This window comes from Vicugna pacos, chromosome 16 (genome assembly GCF_048564905.1).
Source record: "Vicugna pacos chromosome 16, VicPac4, whole genome shotgun sequence".
Taxonomy (NCBI): Eukaryota; Metazoa; Chordata; class Mammalia; order Artiodactyla; family Camelidae; genus Vicugna; species Vicugna pacos.
Window position 1 is genome coordinate 5837060 of NC_133002.1, and position 20336 is coordinate 5857395.

The 20336-nt window shown below is 39.7% G+C and overlaps 1 protein-coding gene across 6 annotated transcripts in view; it reads right to left on the minus strand.

Moving 5' to 3' along the window:
• Positions 1 to 20336, minus strand: part of ACACA (acetyl-CoA carboxylase alpha) — a 222571-nt gene that overhangs the window by 136114 nt on the left and 66121 nt on the right. For all 6 annotated transcript variants that reach the window (XM_072940295.1, XM_072940294.1, XM_072940296.1 and 3 more), the window contains 13 exons: positions 16366 to 16575; positions 12992 to 13162; positions 11819 to 11980; positions 11293 to 11456; positions 8454 to 8604; positions 7568 to 7671; positions 5585 to 5666; positions 4988 to 5133; positions 4263 to 4413; positions 2985 to 3119; positions 2518 to 2664; positions 1545 to 1733; positions 745 to 845 (listed from right to left, as the gene is read on the minus strand). In XM_072940295.1, coding sequence (XP_072796396.1) covers positions 745 to 845; positions 1545 to 1733; positions 2518 to 2664; positions 2985 to 3119; positions 4263 to 4413; positions 4988 to 5133; positions 5585 to 5666; positions 7568 to 7671; positions 8454 to 8604; positions 11293 to 11456; positions 11819 to 11980; positions 12992 to 13162; positions 16366 to 16575 — 1913 coding nt within the window. The remainder of the gene's footprint in view (positions 1 to 744; positions 846 to 1544; positions 1734 to 2517; positions 2665 to 2984; positions 3120 to 4262; positions 4414 to 4987; positions 5134 to 5584; positions 5667 to 7567; positions 7672 to 8453; positions 8605 to 11292; positions 11457 to 11818; positions 11981 to 12991; positions 13163 to 16365; positions 16576 to 20336) is intronic.

Here is a 20336-nt window from a genome sequence, read left to right on the forward strand (position 1 = left end):
GAGAGTCTCCACCAAAAACCCTGACAGACTAACACGATTAAGTAACAGACTATTAAATAATAAACCCAGAGCCCAGATTTACTCTCTTGACTTTCTACCGAACTGCTTTCCCTCTGAACATAAGACAGGATAGGAGCCAGCCTGGAATCAACTAACCAGATTAACTTAAAATTCAAGACTAAAAGAAATCTAGCTATACACAAGATTTTTTTTTTAATAAAAGAATAGAGGGAAAATAGAGAACAAAACAAAACCAAAAACCACTCGATAGCCCTAACAACACCCCTGGTTCAGTTCCTTTTGCTAAGTAGAAATGATTACCACACACTTCAAATGGCTAAGGAGTATCTGAAAAATTTATGACTATCTTGAAGTTGCCAATGTTCTGTGAAGATTGTTAGTCCAACAGTTGGCTCCACAAGTTAGAAATAAATGTCATTCTGGGCCCTGTGCCAGGAGGAAAATTAGGAGTTTCATCAAAAGCAAAGAAAAAGGAAACACTGAGATTTCTGTGCCTTAATAACTGACAGAAAGATGTCCAATAGAAAGGAGTCATCAGAAACACTGAGTAGGAGAGTTACTTCACAATTCTAAGATCTTGAGTCAGTATAAGCTATTTTCCAAGATGTCAGGTGCTTTCTAACTTCTCTAAGTCAAATCTGTGGTAAACCTCCCTGTGACTACTTAGAAGAAAGGAAGGTTTGGGGCCAGACAGGTCTGGGATCTGGTGTTGCATGTAACTACCTCTGTACCAGCTGGACGATGCTCTGAGTGTTCATGAAGAAGACTTCCCGTTCAGACTTCCGATTCAACGTAGCTGCGTGGCTGTCTAGGATGTTGGCAATCTAAAGTACAAGGAAGAGAGAAAAATGAAGCCCAACCCAACAAAGGGACCCAGCCTCTGTGGCATCAACACCAGGAATCTTCTTAATTATAACAAGACAATTTCTATCTTTCACACGCTGACAGCAGCTCGGAGTTACTAGGCATAGCTTAGTACATTAGTAACATTAACTCATGTTAATTAAGAAAGCAACTTGTATTACTTTTCACCCTTTCTCAGATGAACTAATGAGTGCATCACAAAGACTACCATCCTATCAGAGGCCCTGACAGGCAAGATTTGCTTAAGGTCAAGGTGCAAACATAACTCCCCCCTTGTCTAGGTTTACCCCCAACATGTAAATTTAGATTATAGGCAAAGGGTAACAAGCATGCTGCTGAGGTAGTGAGGAGGTCTCTGATAATAAAACTACAAATATCTGTCTACTTTAAATGCACAAAAAATACCTCTCACAGAACAAAACTCTATGGGGTACCTGGCCGAATATGCTTTTCTCATAACCACAGATACTTTACATTTCACATACAGTGCTTTCATTATTGGGCTGGTACCATGAGGCAGTTTTGTGAAAGGCAAAATGCTTACAACTTAAAAAGCACAGCATCCACATAGTAAGGAGGATGCAAACAGGAAGGAATCCTACAACATGAACTCTAGCATGGGCAGCCAGTAGAAAATGGTAGAGTTACTCTATAAATACCTGCTGGCTGGGAAACTGACAGAGGACTGATGTGATGTTGCTGGCATACTGAGCCATTTCCTTCTTGATAGACTTCTCCACATTGGGGGGGATACGGCCAGAGACGCTGGTCATGATATCTTGCAACTCTAGGAGAGGCAAGGAGGGATCTCTGAGGGTCTTCATCAACCGCTCTACCCAGTCTTTCACCTGAGAAGAAGGACATAATGAAGTAGGATCCAGAGAAAATTAACACACTCTCCCAAATAACATGATATATCTGAATTCATGACCACACAGTACAGGCATGCCTCGCTTAATTGTGCCTTGATACTGTGTTTCTTACAAATTGAAGGTTTCGATTTGTAAAACCCTAAGGTGAGCAAGTCTATCGGCACCATTTTCCCAACAGCATTTATCACTTCATGTCTCTGTGTCACATTTTGGTAATTCTTGCAATATTTCAAACCCTCCACCAGCAAAAAGATTATGACTTACTGAATGCTCAGATGATGGTTAGCATTTCTTAGCAATAAGGTATTTTTTTAAATTAAGGTATGTACATTGTTTTTAGACATGATGCCACTGTACACTTAATAGACTACAATGTAGTGTAAACATAACATTTCCTTGCACTATCAAACCAAAAATTTCATGTGACTTGCTTTCTTGTAATGTTTGCTTTATTGCAGTGGTCTGGAACTGAACCCTCAGTATCTCCAAGGTATGCCTGCACTTATTTTGACATTACAATATAAGCATCTAATATTGCCCTGGTTCTTTGGTTTAAAACCCAATTAAATGTGAAGTCAGTGACACAGAAAGAAGCAAGGATTTAGAGACTTCAAATCCCACAACTAAAAGTGGGCAAGTTCCAGGTCAAACAGCTTGCTTTCTCTCCCTTAAAAAAAAAAATCCTTATGTGACTTTTAAACTGTCTTGGAAAACAGGTACCCTATTATGTATACCCATCGCCAAGAAAAGTGATTCATACCCTGCTGCTGAAGAAAGGGTCTGGAAGGCAGTATCCATTCATGACGTTGACCAGATTATCCAGGACATAGTGGAACACTCGGTGGAGCTTCTCGCCTCTGAGTGCTGTGCTCTGGATCTGTGGCAGGCTACCCGTGTGAAGCTCGGCCTGTCAACACCAATGAGAGATCAAGTCATCCACTACCTTCTATTCAGGGTGCAAACACACCACTGCAACTCAGACTCAAAATCAAGACTTCCCTACGCCAAACCCAGCAATGGAAGAAGCATCATTAGGAAAACCACAGAATCTTAGTGGCATAATTAACTCTTGCAAACTCTAGTTCTAGAGAACCGAAGGCACAAGGACAAGGCATAAAATCAGGGGTAAAAAGCTTAAGGAAAAACTAGCAAACCAAGCACTGAAATCACTTGGCCCTCCAAGCTACCCTTATTGCAGAGCAATATTGAAAGCATCTTCCTGCTCACCTGCTGGACCTTGCTGGGGTTGTCTAACTGCATTTTGGCTAGTACACAGCCAGGGTCGAGAGCTGCTCCAGGCCGCTTGACATAATGGATACAGCCAGACTCTGCAGCTGTTAAGGTCATTACCATCTTCATCACCTATAATGAAAAATTTGAAAAATCTCTCAGGACCTAGCTTTAGGGATTAATGACAGCTACTGACATTCCCTGTTTCTGGTATTTACATGCATTTTGACATAGACTGTGTTTTCATGTGTTTTATACTTAGAAGTGATGAACAATTTAGCTTCCTTATACCTGTGGATCTAGCTGCTCATGCTGTCTACCTAAGACATCCAGAGCAAATCCCTAAGGATCATTCTTGACTCCTTTTTCTCCCTTATCCACTAATTTACCAAGCCTAGCCAAGTACATCTTCTAAACCTTTCTCAAAAATCTTCCTCTCTTGCCATCATTTCTGGCCTAGGATACTTCAAAAACCTCCCAATAGACTTTCCTACCTGCTATGCACCCACCACAAGGTTCACTAAGAGCAATCACTCTAGAGCTCAAATCTCCTCATATCATCTGTCCATGTAAAATCCAGACTCCCCATCTGCCTTCAGTAGAGTCTAAACTTCTTAGTATGTCTTATAGGGTCCTTCATGATGTAAAATTCTGATTACTCACTTAGCAGCTTTGCTTGACACTTCCCATTAAATCATAGCCATTCTCAAGCAGTATCAATATGTAACTGCAGTTCCTTAAATATACCAAACTCCTTTGCTTCTGTGCCTTTGTATACGCTGTTTCTTCACCTTTAAACACTGTTCCCTGCCTTTCTTCATCTGGTCTATTACTATCTTTCTTTCAAAGCTAAGATCAAAGCCCCTCTATCAGGAAGTCCTCTCTCACTGTCTACCCAGCCCCACATTGATTTGGGGCAGGAGGCCCTCTGCACTCCATGCTTGGCTCTCTCACAATTCATACTTCATTACTTGTCCATTCCACCCCTCACATTTTTTCTGTATAACCAGTACTTAGCACAATACCCAACACTCAATAAGTGTTGTTGCCTCACATGTATTTTTAGAGCCAGAGATTCCTCATCTGTCAAAGAAAAACTAAGAGCTTTTTATTTGTTTTTAAAATCTCAGTGTTCATAATCCCCATTAAACCAACTGATGCTCTTTCCTTTCTATTTCTTACTTCTTTTCTGTTACTCTTGAGTCCCAGTCCATCCCAGCCAACCCTTTCCCTACCTTCCCTCCCATGACCCAGAAGCCCAATCACCACCCTGACCTCGATCTCAGCATAGCACTGGCCCGCAAACACATGGCCTCCATCCTCCACAATGTACTGGATTAACTTCCCAGCAGAAGGTGAGCGCAACACTGAAGGGTCATTTTCCTTCTCAAACACACAGGTTTTATTGCCAATCGTGATGCGATACCTAGGAGACAAGAAGGAATGGGAAGTCAATAAGGCATCTCAAGTTGTAAAGGATAATGGTAGAATAATGTCAGTCTTAAAAGAAACACTTAACAACTTCATTCTGTACGTACACACACACACACACACCCTATTCACTGCATCTTTATTTACAATGCCAAATAACCAAAATTTAAGGGTCAGATTAAATAAATTATGGTATATCCACATGATGGAATACTATATGACCATTAAAAAGAATAGACACCTCTATTAGGGGGAGAAAAAACCATGAAGATAATGATGTAATAGCTAACATTTTCTGAACCCTTACTACATCCCAGGCAATGTTCTATACCCTTTCCATGTATTAATTCATGATTGATGTTGAGTAGCCTACAATATGTGTTAAAGGAAAAAAATAAGGTGCAGAACTAAAAGTTATTTTTATTTATGAATGTATTTAAAAGAAAAACACAGTATGTACGTATATATAACTTGCATGTGCATTCAAAATTTCTGCAAAATACGTAAGAAACTGCTAACAGTGGTAGCTTATGAAGAGAGGAACTTAAGGACCTCAAGCAGCCACTCACCTGTCCACCTCTTCCTTCATGTATGTGGTGTAGCTGCTGCCATCATAGGACAAGAGCAGTCCTCCGTCGCTCAGTCGATGCACGTCTACTTCCACACATGAGCCGTTCATGATCACCACATAAGAGTTAGGGGACTGTCGAGTCACCTGTAGGAAACGGGAACCAGAAGAGACAAGGCAGTGTATCCCTCCCAGGTGGAGTCCCAAACAAAATTCCAGTACCTCAAGGATACAGGTAAGAGAGCTCTGCCAGAGAGGAAGGAAATTCGTGGTCCTGTGCTCTCAGCACTAGTATTGGTGGGCATGACTCGGCCCTGCCTCAGGCAAAGAGGGGGACCTTAGCTGCAGCTCCCTGCTCTGGTTGTTCTGTCTACTTTATCTCTTGGCTGCGTATGTGAACTTGAGTGACAGCTAAAACATTTTCAGAGAATCATCAAATATTGCTTTGACACAAGGCTACTGACACTAATAATGTCTGTAATTTCACTAATGCCCAGTCCTGCAGTAAACCAAACTTCCCCCCTCGTCCCCTGACCTAAAGGAAGCAAGCTAGCAGAGTCAAAAAGTATGGTGTTGGCTTCCGTGGGGTTCAGCATACCTTCAGTACGTACTTGACTCCCTCGTAGATAAGTTCAACATCTACTGTATTCAGAAGTGTATGAGCAGAAAGGACTTGACCCCTGAAAGAACAACAATGTGCGAGACATTTACTTCTAGAAAGTTCTGCAAGTTTATAAGGGAATCTCAAAGGTTATTGGTTATAGCATTTCCTGGAATATCAAGTCTGAAAACAACCTAAAGGACCATCAGTAAGAGACTGAAACATAAATTACAAAAAAAGCCATATACTGGAATATTATGCAGCCATTAAAAAGAAAGCTGATAAACAACAACGTCATACTGTATAGCACAGGGAACTACATTCGATATCTTATAATAACCTACATTGAAGAAGAATATGAAAAGGAATATATTTATTTGTGTGTGTATATATATAAAACTGAATCACACCAGAAACTAACATAACATTGTAAATCTACTATACTTCAATTAAAAAATAAATTTTAAAATGTTTAAAAAAGAAGAGAAATTTGAAGCCCTTTATGTACTAATATGAAATACTCTCTAAAATATACTGTTAAAGGAAAAGAGCAAATGAAATTGTGTAGAACAGTTTCAGGGTATGCTACCATTTGTGTTTAAAAAAAAAAGCGGTGTGAAGAAACAAATATGATATATCTGTGCTTATGTAAGTTTACCATATGTCTGGAAGACTGCAGAAAAAACAGTAACACGGGTTGACTACAGAGAAGGAAACTGCGTGGCCAGGGAACAAAGATAAGAAGAAGACTTTTCACTATATACTTTTTTGGGCCTTTTGCGTTTTGAACCATCTGAATGTATTACCTATTCTTAAAAATATATTTAAAAAAGAAAAAAAAAAGGCCCAACCCAATACAATAAACCCTCATTTACTACTGGCAACTGAACTTTATTTGGAGTCTTGAAAAAGAAAAACAGAGGCAGTAAACCATGGCTGCCTGGAGTGGAGGGGAAAGGGAAAGACATTACCAACGAAGGAAACATTATCAAGAAAGACTTCGGAAAATAACCAACGGAGGGAGTGATAAAGCAACTTAGGGAAGTTGTTAATAATTGGTGAATCTGGGCAAAGAATACATACAAATTATTTGTACTATACATGCAGTTCTCCTATTAGCATGAAATTATTTCAAAACACAAGTTTTAAAAATAAATTTAAAATAATGTTAAGACGGTAGGGGGAGCTTGTAGAGGAGATTACGTGTGGCACATCTGTACCCCAGTAGGAAAACCATTCAGCTAGGTTACAGACTGCATGCTGAAGAATAGAAATAAGTAAGGCCGGACTGGTAAAAAGGGGCCAAAGAATACAGGGAGTTAAAAGTCGCACTGAGGGATTTAGATCTGATACCGAAGGGTAAGGTGAGCTGATGAAGGTTTCAGTGAGTAAGTGTAACACAGTGAAAGAAAGATCTTTATGGTAAGACCTGAATAACTGAAATCTCAGTTCAATTTTTAAAATTTTGTTTCTCTTCTTCCTTTCAGACTCCTCAAAAGAACCCGTGTTGGAAATTAGTTTAGCCCCAAACAATCTGATCCTCTACTTGAAAGACTCATGAGGTCATCTTGAATATCAGTCTCAATTATTATTTCCTGAAAGGTGCTGCAGGTAATATATGAAACATTCAGGGTCCCCTGCTGGAGAAAAACACCTGACTTTCATCACCAGGGCTTGGAGAGATTTGATGCTTATATGAAACAGAATGTTTACTTCATCAGGATTCCAGTTTTTAAAAAGCAACCATCCTGTTCTAACTGTGTTATAAACCAATTTCTAGAAATCTGTATTTAAAGAGTCCCGAAATCATTTGCCATAAACTCCTACATCCCTTCTCTCCCCTGCACCCACGGTCAGTGAGTAACAAGTAGCGCTCACAAGCTGCCAGGAGCAGAGAGAAGAATAAATGGGCCGCCGAACTTCAGTCCTGTACTCAGGACCATGGGTTAGCTAGCACGGACCACAAGAAACAAAGCCTACCTCTCTAAGGAGTGAAGGAAGTTAGAGATGCTATTGCGCAGGCTCACATCGGCCACGTGGAGAGCCCCACATACAACTCCCAGCATGGTGTCAGGTCTCTCTGCCTGAAAGAAAGAAAAAGTGGGCAGATCAAAAACACGGTCACTTGGCACCATGGCCCCTCAATTTAAATCAGGCTCAAATGTGCTGTGAAGAATTAGCTAGCACTGAGAATCTTCATCCTTACTGCTCAACTGATCTTTGAGACAAAAACACATTTATTTTTAGAATCTGAATAGAGGCCTCATTTGAATACAGATGAAAAATACATTTTCTACACCCTAAGATTTCCAGTGAGGCAAGGAGTAGCTCAAAAACAAGCTTTTGTCACAAATAATCAAAAAGGTACAAAGATTTGGCTGCTGATAATCTCAAAGAAAAATGGTATGTAACTAAAATTGGGACCTCCAGGTAATTTACATAAATCTAATGATTTTATACAAAATCTGGAGTAATTTAGAATAGCCCAGCGATTCAGGAACAAGGGGTAACGTCTGTTGATTTATATGAGGTCCCTCTCATCAGTACTTGGTGGACAGATGTAAAGGTTGGTAACTCTGATCAAGATATAACATCAAATGAGGAAAGAGAAAGTATTTCAATCCCTGCATGCCTCTCTTCAAATACACTCTTGGAAGTAATATTAGAACATATAAAATGTGTAACACAAGCACAAGCACTCTTATAGTGCTAAAATCACACTGACTCCTATATTTTTCCACGTAGACCAAGAACCATTTACATTAGAATCAAATAGGTTTTATCTAGTGGAATGGACTGATCACAACACAAGCCTATATCACAGCCCAGTCCCAGAAGCTGTCCGTGTAAGTGAAGAAATACCCACCTGTACTTTTTCTGCTATCAGTCTGTCCAGCCAGCCAGTGTCAATTCTATTCAGCTGAAAGCTTTCCGTCTCCAACAATTTGATCAGGTATTCAACTGTAGTTCGAAAGTCGCCCCGAATAGAGAGCTCCTTCAAAGCCACCACCATGTTTCTGGGAGAAGAACAGAAACAGATCTGTTTTAGCAACAAACGTTTTAGTGTTTTTCAATCATTTTCAAGAATTGTTTCATTCCTTTGGACTCTTAGGAAGGAGGAGCAAGATAGTTTCAAGAACAAATGAGAGTGCACATGTGTGTGTGCTCATTCCAGATGGAATTTTTGAGATGTCAGCAAACTTATGAGTCTGATTGATATCACCATAAAAGCACCAGCAAATCACATACATTTCATTATACAGAATTACTGAATAAGTTATGTGCAAACGACCCTTAGTTTTCATTTACTAAGTTTCCATCATTCCATTCATTGGCTGGCTAACTAGAATTAGGGCATAACTCTCCCTTCCTTACACCTTATTTATTTTATTAAGGTAAAATTTACACATAATAAAATATACTTATTTTAAGTATACTGTTCCATGAATTTTGACAAACACTAAGCCCTTAATTTAAAGGTTTCCATACAATAGAGATAACTATCCGGCGTCAGTCAGGTATCACTCAGCCTGACACTGCACATGAGAATGTTTCTTTAAGCTGTGTTTTAGCCATCTGAGGAGTGACTTGCTCATTACTTTTCCTACTTTCCAATTAAGTGTTAAATGATCGAATTTTAACAAAATTTCAAATGCTGTGGTTTTTTCCTGCGTATTTCCACCAAGTGTCTATCCTGCAGAGGGCAGGTCCTTACTTCAACAAATACTTACTATGCAAGACACAGACTCAAGACACATACTAGACGCATAAGGGAGAGAGAGTGTAGATACAATAATCACTTTAAACATATATGACAGAATATCATAAATACCAGAAAAGAGATAAAAGAGATATAAGCAAAGTGCTGGAGAGGTTCTAAGAAGGGAAAAAATCCACCTCCCTATGGTTTCATAGAGGATGTGGGATCTGACATAGAAAACAAATTTAGGATTACCAAAGGGGAAAGGGAAGGGGAAGGGATAATTAGGAGTATGGGATTAGCAAATACAATCTACTATACACAAAACAGATAAGCAGCAACAAATCAGACATGGTCCTGTTCTCATGGCATTTAGATTATGATCTACAAGAAATAATGCAGGAAATATGGGCAGGGGCTATTCTGGAGAATAGGAACACCAAGTTGAAGAATATAGACCTAATGTCATGAAAAAAAGAAGAAACAAACTCTGGGCTGAAGAATGAACTATGGCATGGTGTCAAGAAGCAAGCTTATTGTAGAGAGCATAATTTTAACATGCTAAAAGTTGACCTGGTGGCTTTACACTGTAGAGAAACGTACAGAGAGAGTCAGGAAGTAAGGAAGGAGGCTTTGGGACCAGGTCATAAGACATGTTCTGTAGAAAATATTCGGTGGCCTGCCAATCCGGAAATCTAAATACCAATAGAGGCCACTCTGGGAATGTAAATGAGTGAGGCAAACTGGATGGGGGCCATGTGAACTGGAGAGCTCAGGTTTCCTCCAAAAGAAGCAACATCACAAAGCTTCAGTTAATTTTTGCCAAGTGGAATATAAAACCACTGTTATCATCATCCCATTTTTTTAAGAGAAGTCCATATATTATTTATTTCAATCCCCCAGTTTTTAAATATTGGCGATTTATGAGAACTAACACTCTATACGCCAAGCCAATCAAAACACATCTGTGGCTGTGACTAGTTGGACAGCCACCAACTTGCAAGCTCTAGTGAGTGTAACTCTTCTCCACTTTGGCAAAGTAGGGTATGGCTGTGAAAGAAAGAAAAAAAAAAGGGGGCAACTTTATACCATATGGTTTTTCTGGTAGCATCGTTTTAATTCTGAAAACTCCACTTATAATTTTAAATAAATAGGAAGAATTGCAGAGGACAAAATAGGGAAAAATTGAGACGCCCCAATTTCTGGAAACACTATTAAAAACCAACATTATTAATAAATACTTATTGATTACATATTCTACGTGTACAGTTCAAAGGGCAAAGGAATTGGTCCAAGGAAATAGACAATTAAAAAACAGAAAGAACTAGATGAATTTTGGATAGTCTAAAATATCTAACCTGTCAAAATTACCTCCGAGGGCCCTACTTTTTAGGCAAGCAAAACTGCTAGTAAATATTTAATATTTATGTTCAATAGAATATTAACTAATACTTACAATATACTAGTCATGTTTGTATAAGCTATGTGTATATTTCATAGTACACTGAGGTCTCTCATATAAGCAATATGGACAGTTCCCTTATGGCCTTTTCACGTAAAAAGCAGTTTCATTTTATTATTTTAAATGACTAAAGGACATTTACAGCTATACCTTTATTTTGATGACAAATAAGAGATCTTATCTATGATTTATATGATGACAACTCTTGGTCAAGAATCAACCTCCCCGCAATAACAATACTATTTCTATAGAAAAATAAGTTATCTTTAAATCAATCAATTTTATATTTATCAAAAATATTTGAAAGTAGAAATACTTGAATAGGCTCAGAGCAACAAACAGAAAAACATCTGCCAAATACTGCATAATTTAACACAACACGAATGCAAATACAATTAAAGATACATTCTTCAAAAAAGCTGTCCATATTAGAAACATTAGTGCTTTTGTACCAGATAATGATTCCCATTCCCATGCTCACACCTTCACTGAAGATCAGCACAAGTTTGTTTTTGAAATGCAATCAAATGCTATTATACTCACGAAATTGCTTCCTCTCGGTTTTCTCCCCAGGAAAAGCAGTGACCAAACTGAGAATCAGCAAATTCATGAAGTCCCCCTGCAGCAGCAACACTGAAATAACCCCAAACGTTCTTATTGCTGCGGAAATTCAGTTCCTGAACTGTTCCTGAGCTGGGCTTAAAACCCTGTTAGAGAATGAAGAATATGGGAGATGATATTTTATATTTTCCAAGGAAGAGAATATTTACATAGTCACCGTTTAGGCTCTGTGTAATCATACGCAAAAAGCAGAAAGGGTGTAAAAAAATCATAAAGGCTTACGAGTCAATGTCCAGTGCTACAGACCCACTGAGGACTCCACGGTAACAAAAGTAGGACTAAATGACCAGTGGGACAGTGATCATTTACTTATCTGCTCTGATGAAGCCTCTATCAATTTCCCTCTCCAGAGGAAATCCCAAGATATTTCAGATATATGCTCAGATAGCATCTTAATATTAAAGTTCACAGGGGAAAAAAAGTGTAAACCTTTTGAGTGATGGGTTACCTCATCTGGATTTTCACTAGTGATCCGAGCGGCAATAACATGGCCCCTTGGACAAGGAACATGAGCAGAATTTTCAAAATCAATGGGAGCATCGCCCCAGGGAGATACCCCATACATCATACGGATATCCTTGATTCTGTACAGAGGGATCCCCATGGCAATCTGAAAGGTAATAAAACACACATCACTCATTTTTCACAGTTACCTTCCTTAAAATGTGGAGGCTATCAGATTACCTATAAGGTGTTTCATTTTAGTAGTCACTACCTAAAACAGACTATTTTTATAGCCTGCATTTTACAATCATTGAATAAACAGCTCCAAGTTACTGGAAACAAAACACATGCAGGTTGCTAAGTACTTTCCACTCCCTTAAAAAGTCCCTGAATCCCTAATGTAATAGACATGAGTTTCCCCTCTGTCATTTCTCCCTTGATGGATCAGAATGAAGACATCCAAAGGGAAGAGCCAGTGTCAGTAGCTAGCCAAGAAGTTCAGATAGCTAAAAAGTCCTAACTATGTTGTAATTACTTCATAATTGTCTCCACAAACCACTGGAGAAAGTATATAAATCGTTATTTACTGAGTTCCTAAATAGGGACCACTGCGGACCAGAAGGGGTTCCCAGTGCAGGCAAAGAATGTGCTATTTACAAATAATACCAACCTTCATCATTAGCTATTACTGCTTCCGATAGCATGTTTCCTGGGCTGAATGGAGACAATAATATTGACAGCCAGCACTTTAAATATTATAAAAATAAATGTGTGCTTCTACCCTTTTGCCAGGAAAAACCTCAACGACCACACTAACGTGCAACTGCTTCAATTCAGAACACTGGTAAAAAGGAGCAGAGGACAACTACGAAGTTGAAAGGCTTCCTATAATTAAAACAACTGAGTAAAGCATTATTATTTTTGAAGACGCTTTCTAAAATATAAGTTTATCTCAGATGTGTCTGGCTGAAAAATAATAATATTCCTAAATTTGTCCCAGATCAGGAAAATCAACCTACATATCACAAGCCACAAAGCACAAGAGATGAACATTAAGTGAGACTTAGATAGGAGGTGCTTTTCTCTTATCAGACACTGGTTGAACCAGTTTTGCAGGCATCTCTGACGTTCCAAACTTCGCTAGACAACTCTTTGAGCCAAGATCAGGGTGACTCACCTGGAGCTGTGCTGCGGGGAGGTTGACATCAGCCACCATCTCTGTACAAGGGTGCTCCACCTGGAGCCGAGGGTTCAGCTCCAGAAAGTAGAAGCTGCCATCCTGGCTGTAGAGGTACTCCACAGTCCCAGCGCTCACATAGCCGACCATTTTGGCAAGTTTCACCGCACACTCAAAGAAGAAAGACAAACCAGCATTGAGTATCTCACCTTGTCCAACTGATGGGCCACCACTGCTTATTTAAAGCTTCTCCCTCTCAAATAGCCAATTTCTAAGAGCCACCAAAGGCTTTTGGCCACAGGAGAGTAAATTTCACTCTCTCTGATTATTATACAGGATTCCTGGACCTGGATGACAAACTCAATTCAAAGCTGAGTGAAAAGAGTGTTTTTCACTTGGGGTCACAGGCAACCCCGCCCTATCAGGCATATGCACATGCAGGCAAAGTAACACTATGGCAGATGCTTCATTGGACCCTTGTTTCTAGTATTTCTGGTGTTTTTCCCAGAAACAGCTGTCCAGCTAGAGACTAGATTTTCCCAACCCCTCATACAGCAAGTGACTAAGTTTTAATCAAGGCAATGTCAGCATTGGTAAGTGATATGCATAATCCCTGAATCATGCTTTGAAATGGAACTGCTTATTCTCTATTCCTGGCTTTTCTCCTTCTATGGTTTGGAACATGGTCCTGACAGTACAAGCCTGTTTCACCATACAGGTGAAATTCTCATAGATGAGAATTACTAAGAATGGCAACACAAAACAGAAAGAACTTGAATCCCAAGAAGGCCTCATGGATCCTAGTGGCTCTGGAGAGCTCACTTCAGATTACGATGAGAAGGTAAAATAAACTTCTATCTTATGTGGGTGGTTCTATTTTTTGGATCCCTTTATTACAATATCTTAACCTGTACCATAATCAATACAGAAACTATTACATTTAGGTAGGATGCTATTTAAAAAAAATTAAAGATTGTGATGCTGGCTTAACAATAGGGTAGTGGCTATCAAAGAAACAGATACTGCAGACTGGAAAGCTGGTGGCCTCCTTGTTAGGCATAACAAAACATTTGGTAAACTGTCTCCTGTAATATCTCAGAACGCAGCCAAAAATACCAACTAAGCCATAGGAAAAATGGTTAGAAAAAGTCAGAATGTGAAAAAAAACAAATGCTTTTGAACCTCCACAAACCAGAAGATTAGATTCTTACCCTGAAGCAACTCAGTGTCAAAAATTAAATCAAGGGGCCTGCAGTGGTTTCAGCTGGCCTCAAGGGAGCCAATACTGACATGAGGAGAGAAAGAGACAGACCAAACACAGTAGGCAGTAAACAAAAGAGGAAATGTAACTACGTCCAGAAATCTTGGGTATGGTTACTCCTACCTGAAGCTGACTAGAAGTAAAGAGCCCAGAAACATACTAAGTTTTGAAGGAATTGTATTTGTAAACAAACCACAAACCTGGCTCTCAAAACCTATGATTGATAATCATAGCAATCTTCATGGTGCCAATCCCACACCAGCAGGAAGTGCGCTGTGACAGCTCTGCCAAAGGAAGCGGAGTCACAGAGAAGACTGAACAAGGAAGAACCTCCCTGAGGACAAAGCCTTAAGGGTGCCTTGAGGGATACCGGGCAAAGAATTTACTTCCAGAGAGCAGAACCAGGGGCAGCCAGAGGAATTACTGAGGAATTACTCTCCTACCTGGCAGGAAATCACTACAATTCTTGCCTAGAAGAATTTGGTAACAGCTGTGGACCGATGATTGCCATCTAATTTACATTCTTCTTTGTTCCAAATGGGAGTTACCCTGTTCCTATGCCACCACTGCTTATGGAGAAAGGAAGAAGCACAAGGGGTATGTAACTTGTATTTTATGTCACTGGTCCTTGAAAAGCCAGATGCACATTTAGCAGAGAGGGCCGTACATTACCTAGAGATCTGGGACTTTTGATTGAACCCAGGAACTGGACGGGACTTTGGGCTGTCTTCTCTGGGGAAAGCCTAAGTATGTTCTAGGAGTGAGAAAAAGGGTGTGAAAGAACAATGGGTAGCCAGAGGAGCAGGCTGAGGCACAGATTGCCAAATGCCCTCCAGTAATTTTTCTTTGCTTCATCCATTTAGTGATAGAGTCTCCTGAACTTCAGCTGAGTCAACAGCCACTTCATTAGTGACTACAATTCCTGCCTGACACCCCTGGCAGCCAGGTGTGATTGCATAACTGAATTCTGTCCAGGGGAAAGTGAGCAGAAGTAATATGATGTGTGACTTCTAGATCATATTTTTATATGCTTGTCTCCCATGTCCTCTCTTCCCCCTCCCACAGGCTATAAGGTGAACATATTCTTGTGGGCCAGCTTTAACCGTGAAGATGATGATACCCGAGGATAAGGCTTGGCAAACTTTTTTTCAGTAAAGGGCAGACAGTAGTGTAATTTTCAGCTTTATAGGCCATGTAGTCTCTGTCACAACTACTCAACTTTGTCACTGCAGTGATAAGGCAGCCATAGATAAGTAAGTTGAATGCTGTGTTTCAAGAAAATTCTATTTACAAAAATAGCTGGCAGGTTGGATTTGGCCTGCGAGCTGTAGTTTGCTGACTCCTCTCCTAGTAAATAGCAAAGCAATAAACCTGGGTTCCTGGCACCAGTTCATCTCTGAACTACCATGTGAGAGAGAAATAGAACTCATACCTGTTTAAACCACTGTATTTGGAGGCCTCTTTGTTACAGCAATTGAAGAATAAATCTTAACACACACATATATAGAAATTAAACTTCAAACACAAACGACCATATATTTAGCTTCTTTGGACTCCAAGAGAAAAAGAAGGAAGGAAAATTTACCTCCAGTAAGATGAAGACTGAGTCAAGGTTCCAGAAAAGACCAAGTTCATACTCAAAAACTACAACTATTTTCAAGGGACCTGGCAAGACTGCCGAGAGAGTCTTCTCTATATACAAACACAGAATGTATAAACTTCAAAGATACTTAGAGGACCTTTTAAGAGATAATGGACCTGAATAAATTCATCTGAAGACTCCATGATAATCAGTCTAGAAAATGGAACTACCTGCTTATCATGAACTCGTTAAAGAAACAAACAGTGAGATTGAAAACCCCAAACATTCCTCTTCTTTGTCCCTCCTCAAAATAGTACACTGATTTTTCTCAAAAGTGTTAACCAATTTAGAGTTTGAAGGGTTCGCTGGCATCTCTGGTTGAGGAGAACAGTAGCATTTTTATTTTGTTCTTCCTCTGGGAAAAGGTTATAGTCACTGTTTGAAATCCCACTGTCCTCAGGGTGGCATGTGAATCAAGTAAACAGCAGTTCTGTGTAGGAAACCAAAAATTAGAGCTCTCCATATACACACCTGTTCCATATGTTCAAATACTGCTGGAGTAGCAATTGCAGCAGGTGCCTCTTCGATAATCTTCTGATGCCTGCGCTGCACAGAGCAATCCCGACCAAACAAGGAGATAGCGTTGCCATACTGATCTGCTAAGATCTGCACCTCCAGATGACGAGACTGTTTGGCTAGTCTCATCACAAAGATAGGAGACCCAGGGACTTCTGCTTGAACCTATATAAGGAGAGGAAATAGAACAAATTCTTAAGTGGTCAAGTACTTTTTCTATCTTGATAAGCTGCCTCAATTTCAACAGGCAGATGCCTAGAAGTGTCAGGGACCATGCTAATCATTAGAAACACAAAAATAAATAAAATAAAGTTCATGCCCTCACCTGTTTTGAAGATACTGCATCCTTAGTTATAAAGCTAAAATTAATTGATGAATATGAAAACATGAACATCCTATGTGTTACAAGGGTAAAGAACAAAATATTTTGAAAACACACACACACACACACACACAAATTCCACAAAAGGGCAAAATACTGCTATCAGTTTCAAACAGTTAAATGCACGACCTACTCCAGACTAGATACCGTCCTGGTTCACATTGCGTTATACAGAGTATTGCTATAGTCAGAGGACTTTCATCTTCAGTTTTGAAGTGTATTGTCATTAGATACAGAATTCTACACTAGCAAAATCATTTTCTTTCAGCACGATAAACAAATCCCAATGTTTTCTGGTTTCCACTGTTTCTACTGAGATGTCAGCTATCAGTCTTACTGTCACTCCTTTGAAAGTAAACTTTTTTCCCAGCTGCTTTCAGATTTTTCTCTCTCTTCTCAGGGAGTGGAGTGGCAGATTTACTCTGATAAGCTTAGAGGTAGTTTTCTCTGTACTTCTCCTTATGGGGCTCATTGTGTTTTTCTATAACCTTTGCTTGGCATCTTTTATCAGTTCAGGAAAACTCGTAGCCATTATGTCTTCAAATATTGCTTCTGCTCCATGATTTCATCAAATATTGCTTCTGCTCCATTTTCTCTTCTCTGAGACTTAAAGTACAAGACGTTAGATCACTTTCTTGTTTTTTTTTTGTTTGTTTGTTTGTTTGTTTGCTTTTTTGCTATGTAACAAGTCACTGCAAAACTTAGCAACTTGCTTAGAACATCAACCATTTTATTTGCTCATGGTGCTGTGCTTCTCTGGGCAGTTCTTCTGGTCCTGCCTGCAGTCATTCATGCACATAACATCATTTAGCAGCTTGAGTAGGGCTGAATAGTCTCACTCAAATGTCTGGTGACTTGTGCTGACTATTTGCTGGGAGGTCCACAGAGCCTTGATGGGAGCAGCTCATCTCCATTGTATGTGGCCTCTCATCCTCCAGTAGGTTCAACCAGGCTTCCTCAGTGCAGCATTCCAAGAAGAGGGTAAGGTCAGAAGGTGCAAGGCTTCAAAGGCTCTAGGCTCTAGAACTTACACAACACCATTTTGGCTACATTCTAATGGTCTAAGCAAGCCACAAGGCCAGCTAAGATTCAAGGGTGGGAAAAGAGACGCCACCTCTTAAGGAGAGGAAAGGCAAATTCACATCGCAAAGGGATATACATACAAGGACAGGAGGAGTTATTGTGGCCATCCCTACAAACAATCTACTATGGTGCACCCTCTGGCCACAATAATTCACATACCTCCCACATGCAAAATAGACTCACCCCCTCCCAAGAACCCCAAAGTCATCCAATCATGGCATCAGGCTTGACATCCATTTTCTCATGAGTCATGTCCATAAGCAAAAGAGACTCCTTGGGTGTAGCTCCCCAGGTGCTCTTGATCCAAACATCTGGGAACTAAAAAGACAAGTTATCTGCCCCCAACACCCCCAACATTTAATGATGAGATGTGGAGAAGATAACTGTAAAAGATATTCCAGTTCAAAGAAGAGAAGATGGGAGGCACAGAGCAGTCACTGGTCCACAACAATTCTAAAATCCAGATGGGCAGATGTTGTCAGGTTCCCTTACTCCAGGGGCATTAAATTTTTTCATTGGTTATTTTGTTTTTTCCAGTGTCTTGTTCTGCTCCCTGAGAGTGGTCTCCTAATCCATGGCTCCCTTCTGCACTGAGCTCTGCCCTCTGGGCTCCTGGCTCCACACTTTGAAAAATCTCTCTTATTATTAAAAATGACTAATGTTTACAGCTGAATAAATTTCCCAGTCTGCTTCCTATTCATAGAAAATTGAGGGCCCAGAAGCCTCTTTGAAGTTTGAACCGTCTCTGTCCCTTTTAGGCCCCTTGGTGCATTTATCAATACAAGTCTCTTGAAAACTTTGTGGGTTTTCTACGAATCATATTGGAAATTCACTGCTTGCCCCCAAAACATATCCATAACTTTTCTGCACAGACCTCACTAAACTTTGGGCATGGCAGGCTGCTGTGAGACAACACCCTTCAAATTCTTAGAAGCCCTTATATTCTAGGTGAAAGAGTAATCTACCAGGTAATGTCTTAAATATTTCTGAGGTTTTAAAGGATTTTCCAGGCATTCTTGATTTGCCCTTTATTCTGAAGTCATTTTTCACTTTGAAACTCTTTCGTCAGCTGGAGAGACTGAGAATGAGAAACAGTTCTATTTTCAAATCATTTTGAAACACCTCCTTTAGTTCATCTCTTTTCCTTGGCAAAAGCAAGCAAAAGCATTCAATAGACACTTTAAACATTTTATCTAAACAGATCTCCTTAACTAGATCTACAAGTTCATTAAGCACAGTCTCTACTTTATAAGTTACCTCCAGTAATTGTTCCATCATCACAGAACATGGGTTACCCTTTTTCCAGACTCTGTGATTTCCTCACTGCCCTTCCAGTCTCCACTAAATGGCTGTTCACCATTCCTCCAACCTTCACTAACAATCTCTTTGCCATTTTTCTAGCTGCCACCTATGAGCCAGTCTCAAAGCCAATGTAACATATTTTACTCTTTTTTTTTGTTAGAGAAGTCAGTATCACACCTTTAGGTGTCAATTTCTGTGTCAGTTATGCATTTATGCCTAACAAAACAAAAATGTAGTGACTTAGGACACAGACCATTTTATTTTATTTGCTCACTGCAATCTGAGCTGGGCTCAGCTGGGCAGTTCATTTGTTAATCCTGGCTGGGAGCCACTTGTGCAGTTAATCATCTGGCAACTTGACTGGGGTTGGATGGTCTAATACAGCCTCACTCTCTTGTCTCAAAGGCGGTGCGGGCTGTCAGATCTAGGAAGCCTCAACTGGGACAATTCATTTCTGCTTTATGTGGCCTCCCTTTTTCCAGAAGGCTATACTGGGCTCTTCACAAGGCAATTCTGAGGCTCATTCCAAGAGGGCAAGGGCAGAAACTACAAGACAATTTGCAGCGTTGGCTTCAAAACTTGTACACCATTTCTGCCACATTATACTGGCCAACACAAGTCACATGGCCAAGCAAAATTCAAAGGGAGGGAAAAAAGACTCTATCTCTTAATGAGAGGAAGGAAAATCATACAAAAGTGGTGTGTATAGGGATGGGAAGAGTTATCATGGTCATCTTTGCAAATAATCTCTGACATGCTCTTTTCTATATTTTTCATCCTATTTGTCTCTTCATGCTCCAGTCTGAACTCTCTTCTGATCTATCTTCCAGTCACTAATTCTCTCTTCATTTTCATCTAATGTGCTATTAACTCCTCTATTGACTTAACTTTAGTTATTGCATTTTCAGTTCAAGACTCTTCATTTCTTTCTTCTTTATAGTTTGCAGTTTTCTACCTAAATTCTCCATCTTGTCTTTAACTTTCGTGAATACATTTAAAATCCTTGTCTAATAGATCCATATCTAAACACTCTGTGGGTCTGTTTCTATTGACTTTTATTTTTGTTGATTTTCAACCATATAATCTGATATGCCTGCTTATTTTTAATTGACTGCTTGATACCGTATTTGAAAAATTAATAGAAATAAGTTGAGGTTCC